This window comes from Neoarthrinium moseri (genome assembly GCF_022829205.1).
Source record: "Neoarthrinium moseri strain CBS 164.80 chromosome Unknown scaffold10_Wmoseri_CBS_16480, whole genome shotgun sequence".
Taxonomy (NCBI): Eukaryota; Fungi; Ascomycota; class Sordariomycetes; order Amphisphaeriales; family Apiosporaceae; genus Neoarthrinium; species Neoarthrinium moseri.
Genome location: NW_026055124.1, coordinates 658,010 through 676,556, shown reverse-complemented (window position 1 = coordinate 676,556; position 18,547 = coordinate 658,010). Strand labels below are relative to the sequence as shown.

Genomic DNA, 18,547 nt, shown 5'->3' with positions numbered 1-18,547 from the left:
GCGGAACGAACGACTGCGCACTGCGCAAAGCGGTTGGTCTAATTCCACTTACTCTGGCGCGTTAGAGTTTACACTATCGATAAGAACGAACTTGAGTCCTATTGGCGGAAACCATTCACTAGGCAGCCGCTATGGATCCATTCTTGGTAGTTGTCAGGAGACTGACCACCTCAACGTTAGTACACTGATCGCCCCTCCACGGATGATGTCACGAGACGAATTCGGGTAGAAACGCCGTGTAGTAGCATAGTAGCACTCTACGTCAGTGTAGGTACAACTCAGGTAAGTTCGCAAGCCTACGGGGAGCTAGGTCAGAGTGTGCCGATTATAGACGGTGGAAAGACAAACTTGGGAGCCGATGCGGAAGAAACACGACAAACAAGGCAGTGCATTGTGAAATGGCCAATGCCCAGTGACTTGCCTGGTCCGGAACACCAGGAAAGACAACATGCCCTGACAAGAAGAATCTTGTCTGCTCATAAATCTTGACGCCAGTTGGGCGACGTGATGCTGAGATTGCTCAGTTCCTAGGTAGACATGGCATCTAGACCTTGTAAAAGCAGAAAGCCACATAAAAGTTGGCAACCTCCAACTCCTCGGGTGATACCAACATGGGGCCACCTCCGCGCTCGCGGACACCCATGCGCTCGCTCAGGGGCCCTAACACGCGGTCGTCCTTCTCCTGCTCCCAGATGTTCTTGAAGGTGTCGTGGTATTGCAACTCAAGGTTGTAGTCCTCTGCCAGGGCACGGAATGCCTCCCAGGGCACCACGTATTCAGGAACCTCCTCCACCGCCTCGTCCAAAAAGAAATTGTACTTCCATCCAAAGGGAGGTCGGAAGATGCCGTCCTCGGGTGTCTTGCCGGGGAATCGCACCCTGTAGAGCTTGTTGCCCCACTCGGCCGTCTCCTCTGCCTCGCCTTCCTCGCGATCGTCCGACTGGGGACCGTCATCAGCGGCAGGAGCGTTCGCCTTCTTGGCGGCCATGCGCTCGTTAAATTTGGTGACCTGCTCTCCGATGATGTCGGAGTTCGGTATGCAGCCCAGCAGGCGGCCGCCCTTCTTCAATGCGCCGGAGACGTTCATGAGCATCTGGCGGGCCTTCTGTTCGGTCTCGAATGCGTAGTGCATGCAGAACATCATGCTGACGATGTCGAAACCGCGGGAGCCCATGGACGAGTCGAAGCCGACCTGTCGTATGACGTCGATGTCGGCGATGGACTGGCCGTAGCAGTCCTTGACAAAGAAGAAGGCGTCGAAAAGGCGCTGGTTACGGCCGCCGCCCCGAAATCCTCCCCTGCCGCCACGACCACCACGGCTGCTCATCTGGCGGTACCTCTCGTTGGCCTGCTGAATGGAGATGTCGGCGGGGTCGAGGCCGACGTACAGCTCGACAGGCTGGGGTGCTTGCTGCCACTTGCCCAGGTCGCCTCCCTTGCCACAGCCGATGTCGAGGACGAGCAGCTCCTTGCCACCGACACCAGCCATGTCGCGGCCCTGCTGGTGGGCACCGGGGGTATGGTCCTCGTCGGGGGAGAACTTTTGGATGATGGAGCTCTTGATCCAATTGTTGAAGACCCTGAGGCCCTTGATGTTGCTGTCCGTCTTGCGCCAGTCCCTGCCTCTCTCGGGGACGGCGTTGTAATGTTGCCTGACGACGTCGTTGATGGCGCCTCTGGCGGCCTGCTCGGCCTGCATGGCGGCAGCCCTGTCGCGCTCCTCCTGGCGCCTCCGGATCTCCTCGCGCTCTCTGTCGGACAGCCTGGCCACGCGGCCGGGCTTCTTCTGCTTGCGCGGCTGGGGGGAGGTGGAGCGCTGTCGCTTCTTGGCAGGCTCGAGCTTCTTTGCGTCGAAGGGCTGAGGCAGCTCTTCGTACTCTGGGTTGCGGCGGTGGGTGCTGCTGCTGCCATTGCCGTTGCGGTCGGGGGATTGTGAATGCCTGCGCTTTGTTCCCGGCACGAGACGCTTCTTTGTAGAGGGCCTCTGGCCGTCTTCTAGGTCGCTGCTTCCCATTGTGCGGATGGGAGGAGGGGGCGAGGTTGGCGGGTGGTGTGGTTGGTGGTTGATGCAGGCTCAGACGTAGGCTGGGCCGCGAGAAGGTGGTGGTCGACGATGTGGACAATGATATGTGAGTGATCAAGTCTTCGTTCGCAGTCTCGTATCCGCCTGAGTATTTCCCAGGGCGCCAAAAGAGAGGGCGACAGCAGGGACGGCTCGTGGGAGTGGGAGGAACAAGGAGCAGGGATTGGATCAGATGTACTGTACTACGTAGATATTCCCCCGGAGAGGAAGAAAAAGAAAGAGCTTCAGCTGGTGATCCGTGGTTGAGAGTCAAGATCCTGGGCGGCTGTCCGTCTGGTGTCTGGTCCAGTCTGGTCCATCAATTGGGGTGGGTCTGACTGGGCCGTCCGGGACTCTGGGCCCACGCCTGTCACTAGGTACGTACCCCGAGTTGAGGCTCTCAAGAGCCAGCTGCCGGTGGACTGTAGGTACCTGGGTACTGTGGAGAGAGCTGGCGAGCGCTCAATTTGATTGGTCGCATCCGCCAGCATTACGAGAGCTCGCTGCCGCCTTGCCGCTCGGGCCACACTTACCGTGCTGTAGGCCCGCTGGCGCTGTCCGCCGTCTGTCCGCTGTCCAGTGTCCCAGTGTCCCAGTGTCCCACTGTCCGCCTAGCAAACAGCACAAGCAGCAGCAGCAGCTCCAGGGCCCAGGGCCCAGCGTTACTGGTCACTTCCTCGCGCCGCCGGGCTACGGGCAGGCTGGAGCTCCAACTTCCATCACCACCATCCAACCATCACCATCCCCATCACCGCCGCCAGCCTTTCCAGTCCGGCCGTGACAACCCCCTCTCGACCAGACCAAGGCACACACCCCCTCTTCCCGCTTCTGTTTGTTGAGCCATTACACTGCCGTCGTTGGTCCCATCCAGCGCCTACATCATCGCTCTCCAGCGACTCCCGCGCAGCCTTGCCTGAGCTCCGTCCGTCACCATGGGCTCCGATCCTCAGTACGCCAAGTGGCCGTTGTTGCCCCTGGCCCAGCATGTCTTCACCCTCACGAACCCCTACGCCGCCAAGCCCGCACAGCAAGCCTCCATCAAGGCCCTACAAGATGCCATCACCGAGCACAAGATGGCCCCGCTCTACCGGTATCTCGCCCACCCGACCGAGGGCATCCTGAACCCGGCCGGCGAGGGCTCCTCGGCCGCCTCACAGAAGCCCTATGCCCGCAAGTCTAGTACCGTCGGCATGGTCGCCACCAACTCGACCAAGTCCGCTACCCTGCCCTGGGACGAGGCCGTCTACAACAAGCTCAAGGCCGAGAACGACAAGGAGCTGGAGGATCTGCAGAAGGAGGAGGACGAGGCCGTCGAGAAGGCCGGCGACACAGAGGTCTCTGCCGCGAGGGGACAGAGGGCCGAGTTCTTTGCCCGCGTCGGCGACAAGGTGCGATACATCAAAGCTTCCCTGGGACATGCCCATCCATATGCTCTCCCTCTCCCATTCATCCCCATGTCCTCCCATATGCTGACCTGCATCTCTCCAGGACAAAGCACTGGCCGCCTTTGAAGATCTCCTGGACAAAACGGGTATCCTGGGAACCAAGATCGATCTCGTCCTCGCCATAATCCGGACCGGCCTGTTCTTCGGCGACAAGGCTCTGGTCAAGAAGCAGGTCACGCGCGCAAAGACACTCGTCGAGAGCGGAGGTGACTGGGACCGCCGTAACCGCCTCAAGGCCTACGAAGGCCTCCACCTGCTCACCGTCCGTTCCTACAACCTAGCCGCTCCCTTACTCCTCGACTCCCTCTCCACCTTTACCAGCTACGAACTCTGCACCTACTCCAACCTCGTCGTCTACTCGGTGCTTGCCGGCTCGGTATCCCTCAAGCGCGTAGACTTCAAGAGCAAGGTAGTCGACGCCCCCGAGATCAAGGCCATCCTCGGTGCCGATGGCGATGACAAGCTGTTGGCGCTATCCGGCGCCATCTCCGCCGGCCCTGGCGCTGACGAGGATACCAACATGGACGGAACGACAGCAAAGCCGGGCAGCGCAGCACCCAAGGGCACCACCGTCGTCAACCTGACCACGTTGGGAACTAGTACTGATCAGCCAGAAACTGAAGTCGCCGTCGACTTTTCGCCGTTAGCCCAGCTGGTGAACAGCCTGTACACCGGTAACTACAAGCTGTTCTTCCAGGCCCTGGCCCTGGTTGAGGAGCAGTTCCTGACCCAAGACCGGTACCTCCACGAACATAGGGGCTGGTTCATCCGTGAGATGCGTCTGCGCGCCTACCAGCAGCTTCTGCAGAGCTACCGGGTCGTCGGACTGGAGAGCATGGCCAACGACTTTGGTGTCACTGTGGATTTCCTGGATCGGTATGTCTTGTCTTCCTCTCCCTATGTGCCTCCCCCCTGTCATCATGTGCGCTAACGCCACCCAAAAACAGTGATCTCGCCAAGTTTGTCGCAGCGGGCCGCATCCCCTGCACCATCGACCGTGTCACAGGCAAGGGTGTCATCGAGACGAACCGCCCGGACGACAAGAACAAGCAGTACCAGGATGTTGTCAAGCAGGGCGACCAGCTCATCACCAAGCTGCAGAAGTACGGCCAGGCCGTGCGTCTACGGGGCAGCGAGAGAGCATAGTTGGGCCTCTGCTCATGCGGAGGTGCGTGGAGCCTTCCGGGTTTAGAGGGAGTTGCTGGCTCGAGGAGCTCGGCTGGGCAGCATGCGAGCCAAACCTGGGCAGAGGGGGCATGTCAAGGGCCTGTATGTGTGCAATAGATTAGAAAGAGGTTGTACAGTACACCGAATAGACGATCAAGTCAGACGTCCACTATTAGGTTGCTACGGCATCGCTTGAGGTCATGAGGATTTATTGTTCATTTTTGCAGGATTGATTTCCTGTGTCATATCCTGGACTAATCTGAGACTGGAAACCCCAAAATCTACGCTTCTCTAACAAGATCTCAGATGTAAATGCCTTCTGGCTCCTTCTCCCCCTGGGCCCCATTTATCCACATGCTCCATGCAGGTTTATTTCTTTTTTCCTTTGGAATTCTTTCCCTTTACTCCCTCTCTCGTCCATCACGCAGCCCCGCTCATCGGAACTCGTCCATGAACTCCTTGTGGAACTTCTTGATGCTGCCGACCCACTCGGTGCCGGGGGCCAGGAAGGTGGTGCGGAAGTGCAGCGAGCCCTCCTTCTGGCCGAAGCCGGAGCCCGGCACGACGCAGACGCCCGTCGCCTCGAGCATGCGCATGCAGTAGAAGTCGTCGGCGCCGCGGCCCTCCTTCTCGGCGGCGGCGGCCGCCTTGGCGGGCACGCGGATCGTCGGGAACAGGTACATGGAGCCCTGGGGCTCACCGCACTCGACGCCCTCCATGTCCTTGAAGGCCTCGTACAGCGCAAAGGCGCGCTCCTTGAGCCCGTTGAAGATGGCGCTGTACTCGCGGTCGTACAGCTCGAACGACGGCTCGCCGGCCTTGGGCGGGTTGACCATGAGCTCGACCAGGCACTGGCCGATGACGGGGGCGCACAGCGTGATGGAGACGAACTTGTAGATCTGGGCCTCGACCTCGGCGTCGAAGTTGATCAGCTCAAAGTAGCCGCCGCGGTGGCCGCACTCGCCGACCATGCCCTTGGAGATGGAGTGCAGCGACGCGAGCTCGACGCCCTCGAACTTGCCGGGCGCCTCCTTCTGCAGCTTGAGCAGGATCTCGCGGAACGAGTGGAACGAGCCCTTGAAGACGTTGGTCTGGTACACCTCGTCGGCCATGATGACGAGCTGCTCCTGCTGGGCGAACTCGATCACGGAGCGGATATCGGCCTCGGACAGCGAGGCGCCCGTGGGGTTGCCCGGGTTGATGATGACGATGGCGCGCACATCGGTGCCCTCGCTCTTGGCCTTCTGGTACGACTCCTTGATGGTCTCGAGCGAGGTGCCCCAGTTGGACGCCTCGTCGAGGTAGTACGGCACGCAGGTGGCATTGAGCACCGACAGCGAGGCTGTATACAGGGGGTACTGCGGGATGGGGACGAGGATGCCCGAGTTGGGGGCGGCGCAGAGGATGTGCAGGAGGGTGTTGACACCGGACGAGGCACCGGCGGACAGGTAGATGTGCGCAGGGTCGGCCGCGAAGCCGTCTCGCTCTGTGCGCTCAGTCAGCAAAACTATGACCCCATCTTCTTGCGTAACAGCACCCGTGGGCAAAGTACATACTCTCGAGGAACTTGGCGATGCTCTCCTTGATCGCCGGGACACCCGCGCTGGCGCTGTACGCCCCCACGCTTCCGACCTGGCTCAGCAGCCACTTTGCTCGCTCGATGACATCGGTCTTGTAGCCCAGCTTGTCCACCAGGACATCCTCGTGCTCCAGGAGCAGAGGGTTCTCCAGTAGACTGAGGACCTGTCGGAAGAAGGTGATGGGCTTCTGGTCGAGCTGCTGGGGGTTGCCAATGTTGGCGCTGATGACCTGGTCGAAGGGCAGGTCCTTGGCCTCGCCCTTGCGAATCTTGGCGCGGAACTCCTCCGACTTGACGGCCAGCTCGCCGCGGACGGCGTACTTGGCCTCCACCACGTGGGGGTTGATGTTGTTGACGTTCAGCCGGCCCATGGCGTGTGTTGTGTGAATATTCCTCGTCGTCTGGTGGCTCAGAAACTTTTGCCCTCGCGATGGTGGGGTAATAGTAGACTGTGACCGCGACGATGGCGGGGTAGTGACTAGAGCAACGGGCACTGATTAATGACAGGTCTCTTCTCCAGCGGCAGGAGATGGGCAGGAAGTGAGGGTGGTGATAATGATCTTTGTGACGCAAAGCAGGACGCTGCAAGTCTAAGTCTTCAAGGGCCTTCAGGGACGAACAGGAAGAAGAAAACCAGTTCGCAGGATACAGGACGCGGCATGATGCCTATTAGTTTCAAGGCGATCAAGAAAACGGTGCCAAGGGTCCGGTGTGGATTCAAGGGTAGGACCCGATGGCCTGATCCACTCAAAACCGTGATCAATCATCCCACGTCGACAGGGCGACTGTGTATGACAAGTGCCGGCCGAAACCGGTGGCGACAGGGTGCTAAACGTGCTAGGGTAAGCTCCTGAGTAAGTCGTCGTCTCGCGGGCTGCTCGACGAAGACCACAGAAGGGAGGGCGCTGGTCACGAGAAGGAGTAGATCTGAACAGGGAAAAAAGAGATGGCAGTAATATTTACCTCTGCATATCGCCCTCTGCAGGCATCGCAGTTCAAGGTGACATGTCCGCGCGGGCGGCGGAAGCAGAGCTGCTCCCGCCCGCAGAGCTCCCGCCCTCGCCCATCTCGGTGAGGGAAGCTTATTAGCTGCCATCTAAATGCAAGCTGTATCTTTTATGGGGCGCGGCCAAGGAAGGTGCTGTAAGTTGCGGTCAGCATAGGTCACTCAATGGAGTACGAGCTGTGAACTTGGAAACGCGAGGTGATGAGTCTGTACCTGTTTATCTCGAGAGGTGTACCGACGGGATGGCCGTCGAGAGTCGAACCAAGCTCGGGGATTAGGGCCCTGGAACGCTGGCCCGTCTCACAGCGCGTCTTACACCCCGAGCAAAAGCTGGGCGCGTGTGCAACCTGGTGGCCACGGAGTCAAGGTTGCCTCTCGACTTCCGCACCACTGCAGTTTTGGGCAAATACCACAGCGTCTGACAAGGAAGCGGCAGAGACACGGAGACGAGCTCTCTGAGCAGTTGATGATATAATTGACACCGACCGGCGGTCAAGAGGTCGAATTTCTTTTTACTTTCCCAGCCCTCTACCCCGTACCCTAGATGCATTTCGGGAAGTTCCATGAGGGAGATAACTTGCTAGCTCGCCGGCGATAAGCAATTTCCCAACTCAGCATGCCGGATTGAGACAAGATTCCCGTCCAATGATGGAGCTCTAAAAGCAATCTGCAACTGGCAATTTGAGTTGTTATGGACTCAGGGAATTGGCGCAGTTGTTCAGAAAGTAGGGGTCACCTAGTAACTAGAGGCCAATTGTCGGACGAAATGCTCGCAGCCAAGACGTGAGATGCTTCCTTCCACGTCTGCAAACCTTGCTATATGATGGCTTGAGTAGAGCTCACAAATAAACAAATGTAAATTTTCTGGTGCCGGCATAAGCCAGCCATGAAAATAATTGCTACATTTTCCTGCAAAGCAAGCAAAGCGATTATTTGTTAGCTTACAATATGATTCCATCGAATCATATTGCCTGTTGACGGAGCCGCGCCGTGTGAAGAACCGTTGATGTGTCAATATGTAGTGAAGGAAGCCTCCGTAACTTCACATGTACCCATCCAGGCCTCTTCCTTTATGTACTTCCCTCGCTTCTCAACGCCTTGATAGCCTCTTCAGTGGTCCACAAAGGCCCGTAGCCAAACACGAAATCATCCAGGCTCCGCTGATGCTGCTCCTCATCGACACTGGCACACGCATCGCTCACCAGCCACGTCTCCCAGCCCCTATTGAAGGCGCTCCGGGCCGTCGTCTCGCAACAGCAGTCCGTCATGACACCGCATATCACCAGTCGCCCCACCTCGTTTTTCTCGAGCAGCGCGGCCAGATCCGTGTTGACGAAGGCGTCGTACGTGTTCTTGGCCACCACCTCCGAGGTCCCGACGGACTTCTTCACCCACGGGATCAGCTCCCATTCGGGGCTTCCTTTGTGGATGGAACCCGCGACGCCCCAGCGGCGCACGAGTTGGTTCCGGTAAGGACGCACAAAGTCCTCGTCCGGGTGGCCGTGCTGCGTATAGATGGTGGGCCGAGAGGTCTCGCCAAAGTACTCGCGGAGGGCTTTTATATTTGGCGTCGCCTTCTTTGCCATGCCGCTGAAGTACTGTTGCATATCCACGATCAAGAGCGCTGTCTTCATTGCGTTGGTGGTTGTAGATTCAAGCTCTCGCAAGTAGAGTGTGGATGAGGGGCTCTGACGTATGGCTGGTCACTCCTCTTAGGAACAACGGTCAAAACTTATACGTGACCGCCGACCAAAATAGAAACTGCAAGATTGGCATAATATCGTAGCACTGCATCCAATGTTAGCGCTAATCAGTAGGCTTGACTGTATCATATGAGATACAAACTTTTCAAACAGCGAAGTCATAAATAAGCCTTCTTCTCAAGCGCGAATTGGTAGAAAAACTCGACTAGTTATAGCCAACACTTGGTTTAGTACCATTTGTGGCAGATCCAACCCGCTTCAGAAATTGGAATTGCAAATGCTACATTCTTACAAAGCTTGATCTGGAAAACCAATAAATACAGTGTAGAGACTGATAACCAATAGTGTAGGCAGTCCCTTCACGCTATTGCTGAGGCGGCCTTGAATTGAATCTCTGGGCCATCTCGAAGTGAGATGTGTGCATCTTCCAACTGCACTTCATTTCGGTCCATACATCCCCGTCCCAACTCGGGGGCTCCTCCGCCCAAAAAATAATTTAGGGTCCTTCTTACATCAAATCGATGCAACGTTCGTGCTACAATAATCATAATTTCCATCATGGCTAGATTTTTCCCAACACAGTTGCACGGTCCAGTGAGGAAAGGGTTGAAACACGCTCGCACTCGCGCAACCTCCTCTTTGGTGATCCCGGACGCTTCGTCCGCAATCCAACGTTCGGGGCGAAACCCATCTCCATCCTCAAAGTCTTCATCGTTGTGCGAATTGGCCCAAGCCACTGTACCCAGGATGTTCCCGGCTGGGTGATATTCAGCTTTGATTCTCATGCCCCCAGGAAGCACCTGTCGTGGCGATTCGCATACGCCGGACGGAGTAAGGCGCATTCCCTCATCGATACATGCCCTGAGACATGTGCATGCCCGAAGCTTTGGTCCATGAATGATATCATCTACTGAAGAGAACGTGGTCCGAATCTCATATACGAGCTTTCTACATCGCTCAGGATCCCCCGTGAGATAGAAGAATATCCCTGAGAGACTAACGGCAGTAGTATCGGAACCCGCGTTGATAAGCAGATTGGACTCAGCTCTTAGCTTATCTCCGTCATATGCGGGAAGCCCTGTATCAGGGTCCCGAACATCCATCAAGAAGTCAAATATATCTTGACGCCGCTCGCTCTCTGGCTTTTCTGCCTGCTGCTTTTGAAGGAGAATTCGATCGGTGGTGTGCTTTTTCGTACATTCGATTTAACACCGTATATACCGGCATAGGCTTCTGAATCGCGAAATAATACCAAGTTCGGTTCCGGGCGGATCCTGTTACCGTAAATCTGAAACTGCTGCAATAGCCAAATGTGTCGCCTTCCGCGCAAAGCGTGAAACCACGGTGTAATACCACTTGCACAGGCCCAAAAGGGCCCCGGGACATGCCGCAAAGGGTGGAAGAATATGCTATATGAGAGGAGGGTGAGGAACTGAGATCAATCCCATATTTCAGCTTCAAATTCCCCGTGTTGTCGACGTTAACAGCTGGACAGGGACAGTCTTAATTAACCAGAATAAGACCCAATGGCAAGAGTACGACAATGCAATTCGCCAGGCCAACACTTTTGACAAACAGAATAACCATCTTGACCAGCAGTGCAAAGGAGAGATTGTTTGAAAGAGGATTTTTGAAAGTTTCGCACGCGCAAGACAGAAGTCTTGAAAGCGTGGACATAGTTCATGCACCCTGACTCTTATTCCCCTCTCCGCATCCCATTCACCCTGCATTCGCTGTGCATACCTTGTAATAACAGGCGCTCCTAACCAATCTCATCCCTCCCTTGCATCACCTATGTACACCACCTTGCTTCAGAACCAAAGGACTACTGGATCCTTCCAGACGGTTGGTTCTTGGTGAAGTGATCCCTATATCGAGTCGGTACACTCAAATCCTCCGCATGGTTCGGGGGTTACGGGCCGGCTGTGCCTTATTCAACCAACAACTATTAGTAGGCAATTGGGGCAAAGCAAATCGCAGGTAAATATACATGCTCATGGGGTCCTCCTCCCCACTCTCCCCCGATTCCCAACCGTCATCTTTCGCGTAGGTTCGGCTTTCCACCGTCGCCGCCATGGAAGCTCCCTCAGGTTTGCCATTGGGAGAGAGCATAGTCGCTACCATTGTCCTTTACTATGTGACACTTGCGCTGTACCGGCTGTATCTGCATCCTCTGGCCCAATTCCCTGGTCCCAAACTCGCGGCCGTGACACGATTGTATGAAGGCTACTACGATCTTTACCAGAGCGGCCAGTATACCTTCAAGATAGCTGAACTGCATAAGTATTACGGTGAGCAGGACCTGGTCTTCGGGTTCCCCACCGTCTTTACTCACACGCTTCTGGAACAGGCCCAATCATCCGTATCAGTCCCCACGAACTTCACGTGAATGATGCGGCTTTCTTCGACACTCTCTACAATCGCCAGGAAGGAGTGTGGCACAAGTACGACTGGTCAGTGGATGCCTTTGCAACAAAAGGCGCTACTCTGTGGACGGCCGATCACACCCTCCACAAGAACCGTCGTCTGCCCTTGGGTCCCTTCTTCTCCAAGGTCAAGGTGTCGAGTCAGCAAGACATGATCATGAGACATGTCCAAGCGCTCTTTGACAGATTGTCTAGCTTTGCCGCGTCTAAGAAGACCGTAGACCTCGGCGCCGCCTTTACAGCATTCGTGCGAGATGTTGTCAACGAGTACATATTCGGAAAGCATTACAACGATCTTGGGAAGGAGGACTTTGATGCGGGCATGGTGGTCGCCGCTCAGGCTGGCGGTCTCCTGTGGCGCATCACAAAGTTTATACGCTTCTTTGGTCCCTTCATGCGGTCCATCCCGCCACAGTGGATCATGGCAGTCTCCGATCCTGTCATGGAGGCTTTCTTCCGCTTCATGATAGTAAGACTTGATTGGTGGATTGCATGATTTTTTTCAACAGCTAACACGTATTTTGGGTATAGATTACCATGGGAGATACCAAGAATTCCATGAAGGCGGCAGTGTCCCCAGATGACGACGGCCCACGCACTTTGGTCCATGAAATTGTGCAATCCAAACTTCCACCTCCTGAGAAGTCATTTGAACGAATCTTTGACGAAATGTCCACCACAACAGGTGCTGGCTACGAGACAACGGCAGCCGTCATACGAATCGCGGCCTTTCACATCTACAGCGACCCCAATATCCTCCAGAAGCTTCGGGCCGAGCTTGCTACCGCTCCCGACTGTGACTGGAAGACGCTGGAGCAGCTTCCTTACTTGACTGCCATCATTATGGAAGCCATGCGTCTGGCTCCCGCCATAGCCACTCGCAGTGCGCGCATCGCCCAGGACAAAGAACTCGTTTACGCAAACTGGCGAATACCAGCTGGTACACCCGTTGGGATGACCCTGCACTTACTTCATCAGAATGAGGAAGAGTATCCAGAGCCCGAGCGCTTCAACCCAGATCGATGGATGGATCCCAGCCCTTGGCAGCTGGGCAACAAGACCTTTGTGCCTTTCGGTAAAGGAAAACGTAATTGTATTGGAATGTAGTAAGTGTTGTTCACGGTCCACCGCAAATCACACAGGCTAACAAGATGATCTAGTCTTGCCTGGGCTGAAATCTACCTCCTGCTTGGCAGCATCGTACAACGCTTCGAATTCAAGTTTCCAAAAACGAAGGCAGAGGATTTTTACGTCACCAAGGACAATTTTGCACTCGGCACTCCATCCATGGGAGTTGTCCCTGCTCTCGTTACCGAAGTCACAGCTTGAACGTTGGGAAAGTGGTGTTGTCAAATAAAGACCCAAGTATCGATTTGTTTACAAGTCGGGAATGAACTACACTTTGCGTGGGGAAATTGGATAAGGCTCGACCGATGCTCTTGACAGAGTCTTTTGCTTTTTTATATAAGTTGAATCCAATTTGCACTTATACGAAACTGAGATAACATTCTCTTGAGTACGCTACTGGGGGCAGGCTACAGTTCAATGTCGATTACAACATTATAGCCCTTCTATTCACAACTCATGCATAGAAACATATACATAACTTGCGTAAGGCTGGGTATTAACACATTATCGTGTACCACGACCGACTAATCACAGATGCCACAACCCGATGCCAAGGCATCCCGAGTTCCAATCCGTATTCAAGGTGGAGGTGTCTCCCCTGCGAAGCTCCCTAGCCCATCAAACGTGAAGACATCGCACATATCCGACTAAGAATCCCATAACCCATAACCAATGATCCATAATCCATGATGGTCCTCATGAGATATCTACAGGGGTAGTCTCTGCCATTGCCAGTCACCAGTGCGTTTGTTGGTCTTACATGCCTCCAACGCCAACCGTCATGCCCGTAAGAAATCGTTACTAGGCTCAATGCAGCCAACATGAGAAAACTACCGTCACGGTGTCCAAAGAAATTACTCCAGAAGTGAAGTGCAGTACCACGAATAGGGGTATCGAGTTCGTTGTGGCATGCATTTCCGAAGATGTATATCGTCCAAACGTCAACAAGACAAACATCATTCGTATCGCGGCCGCGTGATAATGAGGGCAAGGAAGCTTGGCGAATGGTAATTCCCAAAAGGCTCGATGTTAAGTGAAGTCGAGCAAGCCTGTGGGCGAAAAAGTAAACAGCAACGCCGATGTGAAAAAGTCCCAGAATCGGTGTGCTTAGTCTTCCTCAATCTTGATGTTGACAACCGGTAGCGTATCAACATCATGTGGCTTTTCGATCGGGATATGGACCTGGTCGTATGTAATAACGTCGTCCAAAGTAAGACTGTGAGCCTGTATGTAACGACCGTCGATGTATAACAACTTTCCCGTGGTGGTGTCTTCGAGGCCGACAAGGTGGTTTTCGTGGTAGGCAAAGGCAACGGAACGATCCTGGTCCCGCTCCGCGTGCCAGATGCAGCGCCCGCTTTTCCTGTTCTGCAGAGACCACAGGTTGCGGGCGCCCTTAAAGACGATGATGAAGTCTGGTCGTCTCCATGGCGCCGGTGCGGGTTGCGGAGGAGCCAGCTCCCGAGGCTGGCTCTGCTTCTTCACGCGTAGCGTGACCTTCTTGTGACGACGGGATCGTTTCTTCTTTTCGAGATCCTCCGCAACCGTTTGCCGGATCTGCTCTGGCGAGTGGCGACCGACAATCTTGATGGTGACGGGTGTGCGTTGCTGGTTCTCGCGAGCACGGGTGACCGAGCGAAGGCCATAGCGATGGCAGGGCATGATGTTATATTTCTTTGAGTTTGGTTTTTATGTATAGCCAAGAAAGCTGGAACTCCAGGGCATAGGGGTGGATCGAAGTTGATTGACCTATGAACGAAGGGAACGTAAAGCGTGGCAGGTGAGCATGGAAGTGTTGATGGGGGAAGGAAGAAGTCGGTAGTCAGGGTAAAGGCTTATGGCCACCGGGTTTTGCAGTAAATCTCTTCTCAATTTTGTGTGCTATCGCTGCCAGAGATTTCAGTGAATAGGCTTCCTGGATTTGGCGTATACACACCAGAAACACAAACTCTCTCTCCGGCAGCAAAGTCTCTCACAAGGACCGCCCAATCGCCGAGGGCCAAATTCAAGATATGATCCACCAAATGGCCTCGTCTGAACTGGGGCTGCGTTGGGAAGGTACAGCATCGATAGGCTGCAAGAGCCATTTCTTGGGGCACTAAAAGGAGAGGAAGTGGAGTCTCGATATATACAGGACGATACTAGATGCGTTGAGCAAACCGTTCAGTTGGAGTCATAAGTTTGTGTCTCTGATATGAAGAATGCGGCCTGAAAGTTGCTGTTATATCAAAAAAGAACACCATTAAGTGAACCGTATGATACCCAGTGATCAAAGATGCCGCCATCTTGCAGGGGTTGAAAGGCGCAAAAGGAGTTTCATGTAGCTATAATCAAAAGGTGAGCGTATCTTAGATAGTCGGGAGTTCATCAGACTGGGAGTAATGGATCCACGGATTATCCAACCTCAAGTGCCTCGTCATATCTTTCTGTACCTCACGAAAGAGGACTTGGTTCTTTCCATCATGTCTGATGACTCAGCATATCAGTTTCTGAAGATGGAAAGAAACTACGTGGGCGACGCATCATATAATTATATTCACGTGAATGCGAGGGTTTGGTAAGCGCGGAGTTATTCTCTTTCATCTACCTTTACCGCGGTAATGGTACCCTACATCAAAAAATGCTTAAAATATCTTGAGTGGATTCATGTGGAAATGAGCTGTTTTACGTGGTTTGATAAGTTGTACTACAGGAAAAGTAGATGAAACATATTGTCCTGATATGTAACTCTAGGCCTTGCTGTCCTTTGCGGCCTTATCACCCTCCTCAGGGGAGAAGTTCAAGCTGACGCTGTTGACGCAGTGTCGCTCGTCTGTTGGCGTAGGGTAGCCCTCGCCCTTGAAAACATGGCCGAGGTGGCCGCCGCAGTTGGAACAGACAATCTCTGTCCGCGCCATGCCAAAGGTGTTGTCCTCGTGGCGGGTTACAGCGCCAGGGATGCTGTCAAAGTACGCAGGCCAGCCGCAGCCCGACTTGAACTTGTGGTTGGCCTTGTACAGCGGCGCATCACAACCGGCGCAGGTGTAAACTCCCGAGTCCGAGTGGAATTTGTCATACTTTCCGGAGCCCGGAGGCTCGGTGCCCTTCTCCCTCAGAATTCTGAACTGCTCTACAAGCGGGTGTTAGTGACGTAATCGAGGCGGGATGATGCTTCGCGCACCTTTGTTCAGCACGGCGCGCCACTCATCGTTGGTTCGTTGATCCGGGTACGACATGCTGCTGGAGCTGGAAGAGCTGAAGAGACTCCCGAGGAACGGAATGGTGGGCATAGACCTGAAGGTTGTGGGCTGCCGACGAAGTGCCTGTTGCGCTGAAGCTCGAGCTCCTGTGAAGCCGGAGAAGGTGTACAGAGTGCGGATGAAGTTAGAGAACGGTGGCAGACGCATGAGTTTGGTGCTGTGCGGGGTGAGCAGCACGGTTGCAGACGGGTCTGGGGTTTTATAGCAGCTTGCCGTGGTAATAACAAGAAAAGATTCGTAAGGTGTCTCGACGATTGGTGCTGGACGAAGAGCCCACCTGAAGCTGGGATTTGGAATCATTGACGGCTGTGCATGATGCCATTCAACTGTGTTCGGCGGGGCAAGCTATCCTAGCCACCCGGCAGCCAGGCCCAACCCAGCACCGGCACAGTGGCACCTGCGCCTAGAAGGGCCCTGAACAGCTCCCGCGAACGCCACTATCGCCTGCAGCGCGGCGTGAGCTTTGCCCTAGTAAAGGTCCCCGATAGGTCGATAGACCCAGTTGCCCCAGGCAAAGCTGTCTCAGCTAACTACCTAGGCATGGACTTACACAAGACCTCGGGCTCACCAGGTAGGTACCTCGAAGCCCGGATCATGGTTGTAGCGATGTCCGACTGCTCCCAGGCGGCAGCTGCTGCGGGCGGCCCCCCCGTTGTCCAGTCCCACCCCCCCATTCCATTATTGACTTCATTGCGACGCCCGCACTGCACAATGCAGCCTGTCATAAAACAAGCCACAGTTCTGACAACCTAGTCCGCACAGCACCCTTTGATGCCCAAGTGATCTATCTGGACAAGTTGCACCACCAACGCCTCTCTCTCCCTTCCACTTATCTCGGCGACTGTCCAGCACTCGACCGTCAATTCGCTGTAGCCGCCGTCCGTACTCGTCTCCGCAATGTCTAGACGACCGCCGAACCCGGCTGCGGAGCGGGCAGCCCAGAACCAGGCCACCATCAAGAGTCTCCTGAAGCTCGAGTCCAACAAGATATGCGCCGACTGCAAGAAGAACAAACGTGAGTCTGCACCCTCGCCGCCCTGCCCGCCCGTCCATCACCGCCCGGCCCTGTGCTAATTGCGCCTGTCTGCAGACCCCAGGTGGGCCAGCTGGAACCTGGGTGTCTTCATCTGCATTCGCTGCTCGGGCATTCACCGAGGAATGGGAACGCACATCTCTCGAGTCAAGTCGGTGGACCTCGATTCCTGGACCGACGAGCAGCTCGCAAGCATCCTGAGCTGGGGTAACGCGCGCGCCAACAAATACTGGGAATCCAAGCTGGCGCCTGGCCACGTGCCCTCGGACGCCAAGATCGAGAACTTCATCAGGACCAAATACGAGCTGAAGAGATGGGTCATGGACGGGCCAATGCCCGACCCGGCCTCGCTGGATACCGAGGGCGATGACGACATACCCCTGAGCATTGTCAAGGAGAAGCAGAACATCGAGCGAAAGGAGTCCATCCGGAAAGCATCTGTGGGACAATCCGCCGCCCCTAGGAGGGTCGCAGCACCACAGGCCGATCTTATCGGCGGCGACGACCTGCCGCCGAGAGCAAGCACCGCTGGTCCTCCCGCCGCTCAGGCGCCGCCGCCCAAGGCCTCCCCGGCGCCACCAAAGTCCACCGCTGCCAAGGACTCCTTGTTCGGCCTCGACTTTCTCAGCGATGCGCCCGCGGCACCCCCGCGCCCTGCCAGCACGACCGGAACCTCGGGAGCAGGAGGGGCCCAATCCCGACCCGATCTCAAGCAGTCCATCTTATCGCTCTACGCATCAGCCCCTCGGCCGCAACCACCACAGCAGCAACAATCCTCTGCCTCGTTCGGCAGCTTTGGTGGTGTGCAATCGCCCCCTGTCCAGTCGCCAACCTTTAGCCACCAGTCACAAAAGTCGACCAGCGGAGGGCTGGACGATGCTTTTGCAGGCCTGAGCTTCGGCAACGTGGCGAGCCCCAAGAGCCCGCCGAAGGACGCCTTCGCAGGATTAGGCAGCATTTCCAGCAACAAGTCGACACCCCAGCCCGCTTCTGCGTTCTCCAGCCTGAGTGGAGGCAGCTTCTTTGATTCCAAGCCGGCAAAGCCTGCAGCTCCTCAGCACCAGCAACAGCCCTCCCTGACCTCGTCTGATAGCTTCGGAGGATGGGGCGCCCCGGCAGCGCCTGCGAAGCCAGCCCAGCCTGCATCTTCGTCATTTGGCGACCTTTTCGATCTTTCTAGCCCTGCGCCTGCACCCCAGGCCCCGGCGGCGGCTCCTCAACCCGCTGCCGCACCCGTGGACTCCTCCGTATTCAACCTGTCTCAACCCAAGCCTGCGCCAGCTGCTGCACCCGCTGCTCCCGCGTCAACTGTGAACACGTCCTCGTTCAACAATGCAGATGTCTGGGGAAATGCATGGGGTGAGCCAGCTGCGCCGGCAGCTCCCGCTCAGAAGAGCCCGGAAATCAGCAAGCCCTCGGCGTTCGGCGGCAGCGATTTCGGCTGGGGCAACTCGGGTAGTACTTTGGCGAGCACATCTATCGTCCCCGGCCAGTCCGGTGGCTTCAACACGCAGTCTGGTGGATTCAGCATGGCGCCCGCCCCGAAGGTCGCCGCCGACGAGGAGTTCGGAGGCTGGACCAGCAGCACGAACACGAACACGACCGCGACTGCCAACACCAGCAGCACGACCAAGCAGGGTGGTGGCTTCGGTGGCAACGATGACTTGTTCTCAAACGTCTGGCAGTGAGGGAGCCCCTGGACCAAAGTCAACAAACGCGATATAGACGGGGGACAGCTGGGATCTGTCGGAAGTTTTGT

The 18,547-nt window shown here is 55.8% G+C and overlaps 8 protein-coding genes across 8 annotated transcripts; 3 read left to right on the top strand and 5 right to left on the bottom strand.

Annotated features, from left to right (window-relative positions):
- Window positions 1-544: 544 nt before the first annotated feature.
- Window positions 545-2,014, bottom strand: JN550_004084 (uncharacterized protein; the record flags this gene model as incomplete). Its single annotated transcript, XM_049315561.1, has 1 exon — window positions 545-2,014. One exon carries the CDS (start codon window positions 2,012-2,014, stop codon window positions 545-547), a length of 1,470 nt encoding a protein of 489 aa, XP_049174106.1.
- Window positions 2,015-2,994: 980 nt separating this feature from the next.
- JN550_004083 (uncharacterized protein) lies at window positions 2,995-4,653 on the top strand (the record flags this gene model as incomplete). Its single annotated transcript, XM_049315560.1, has 3 exons — window positions 2,995-3,450; window positions 3,551-4,383; window positions 4,455-4,653. The coding sequence occupies 3 exons, from the start codon at window positions 2,995-2,997 to the stop codon at window positions 4,651-4,653; spliced, it is 1,488 nt and encodes a 495-aa protein (XP_049174105.1).
- Window positions 4,654-5,108: 455 nt separating this feature from the next.
- JN550_004082 (uncharacterized protein) lies at window positions 5,109-6,624 on the bottom strand (the record flags this gene model as incomplete). The annotated part of the gene is made up of 2 exons (XM_049315559.1): window positions 5,109-6,160; window positions 6,231-6,624. The coding sequence occupies 2 exons, from the start codon at window positions 6,622-6,624 to the stop codon at window positions 5,109-5,111; spliced, it is 1,446 nt and encodes a 481-aa protein (XP_049174104.1).
- Window positions 6,625-8,329: 1,705 nt separating this feature from the next.
- Window positions 8,330-8,893, bottom strand: JN550_004081 (uncharacterized protein; the record flags this gene model as incomplete). Its single annotated transcript, XM_049315558.1, has 1 exon — window positions 8,330-8,893. The coding sequence occupies one exon, from the start codon at window positions 8,891-8,893 to the stop codon at window positions 8,330-8,332; it is 564 nt and encodes a 187-aa protein (XP_049174103.1).
- Window positions 8,894-11,036: 2,143 nt separating this feature from the next.
- Window positions 11,037-12,717, top strand: JN550_004080 (uncharacterized protein; the record flags this gene model as incomplete). The annotated part of the gene is made up of 4 exons (XM_049315555.1): window positions 11,037-11,253; window positions 11,313-11,857; window positions 11,920-12,494; window positions 12,549-12,717. 4 exons carry the CDS (start codon window positions 11,037-11,039, stop codon window positions 12,715-12,717), a joined length of 1,506 nt encoding a protein of 501 aa, XP_049174102.1.
- A 906-nt stretch (window positions 12,718-13,623) lies between these two features.
- JN550_004079 (uncharacterized protein) lies at window positions 13,624-14,178 on the bottom strand (the record flags this gene model as incomplete). Its single annotated transcript, XM_049315554.1, has 1 exon — window positions 13,624-14,178. The coding sequence occupies one exon, from the start codon at window positions 14,176-14,178 to the stop codon at window positions 13,624-13,626; it is 555 nt and encodes a 184-aa protein (XP_049174101.1).
- Window positions 14,179-15,245: 1,067 nt separating this feature from the next.
- JN550_004078 (uncharacterized protein) lies at window positions 15,246-16,351 on the bottom strand (the record flags this gene model as incomplete). Its single annotated transcript, XM_049315553.1, has 3 exons — window positions 15,246-15,625; window positions 15,677-15,946; window positions 16,306-16,351. 3 exons carry the CDS (start codon window positions 16,349-16,351, stop codon window positions 15,246-15,248), a joined length of 696 nt encoding a protein of 231 aa, XP_049174100.1.
- Window positions 16,352-16,652: 301 nt separating this feature from the next.
- JN550_004077 (uncharacterized protein) lies at window positions 16,653-18,476 on the top strand (the record flags this gene model as incomplete). Its single annotated transcript, XM_049315552.1, has 2 exons — window positions 16,653-16,770; window positions 16,846-18,476. 2 exons carry the CDS (start codon window positions 16,653-16,655, stop codon window positions 18,474-18,476), a joined length of 1,749 nt encoding a protein of 582 aa, XP_049174099.1.
- Window positions 18,477-18,547: the final 71 nt, after the last annotated feature.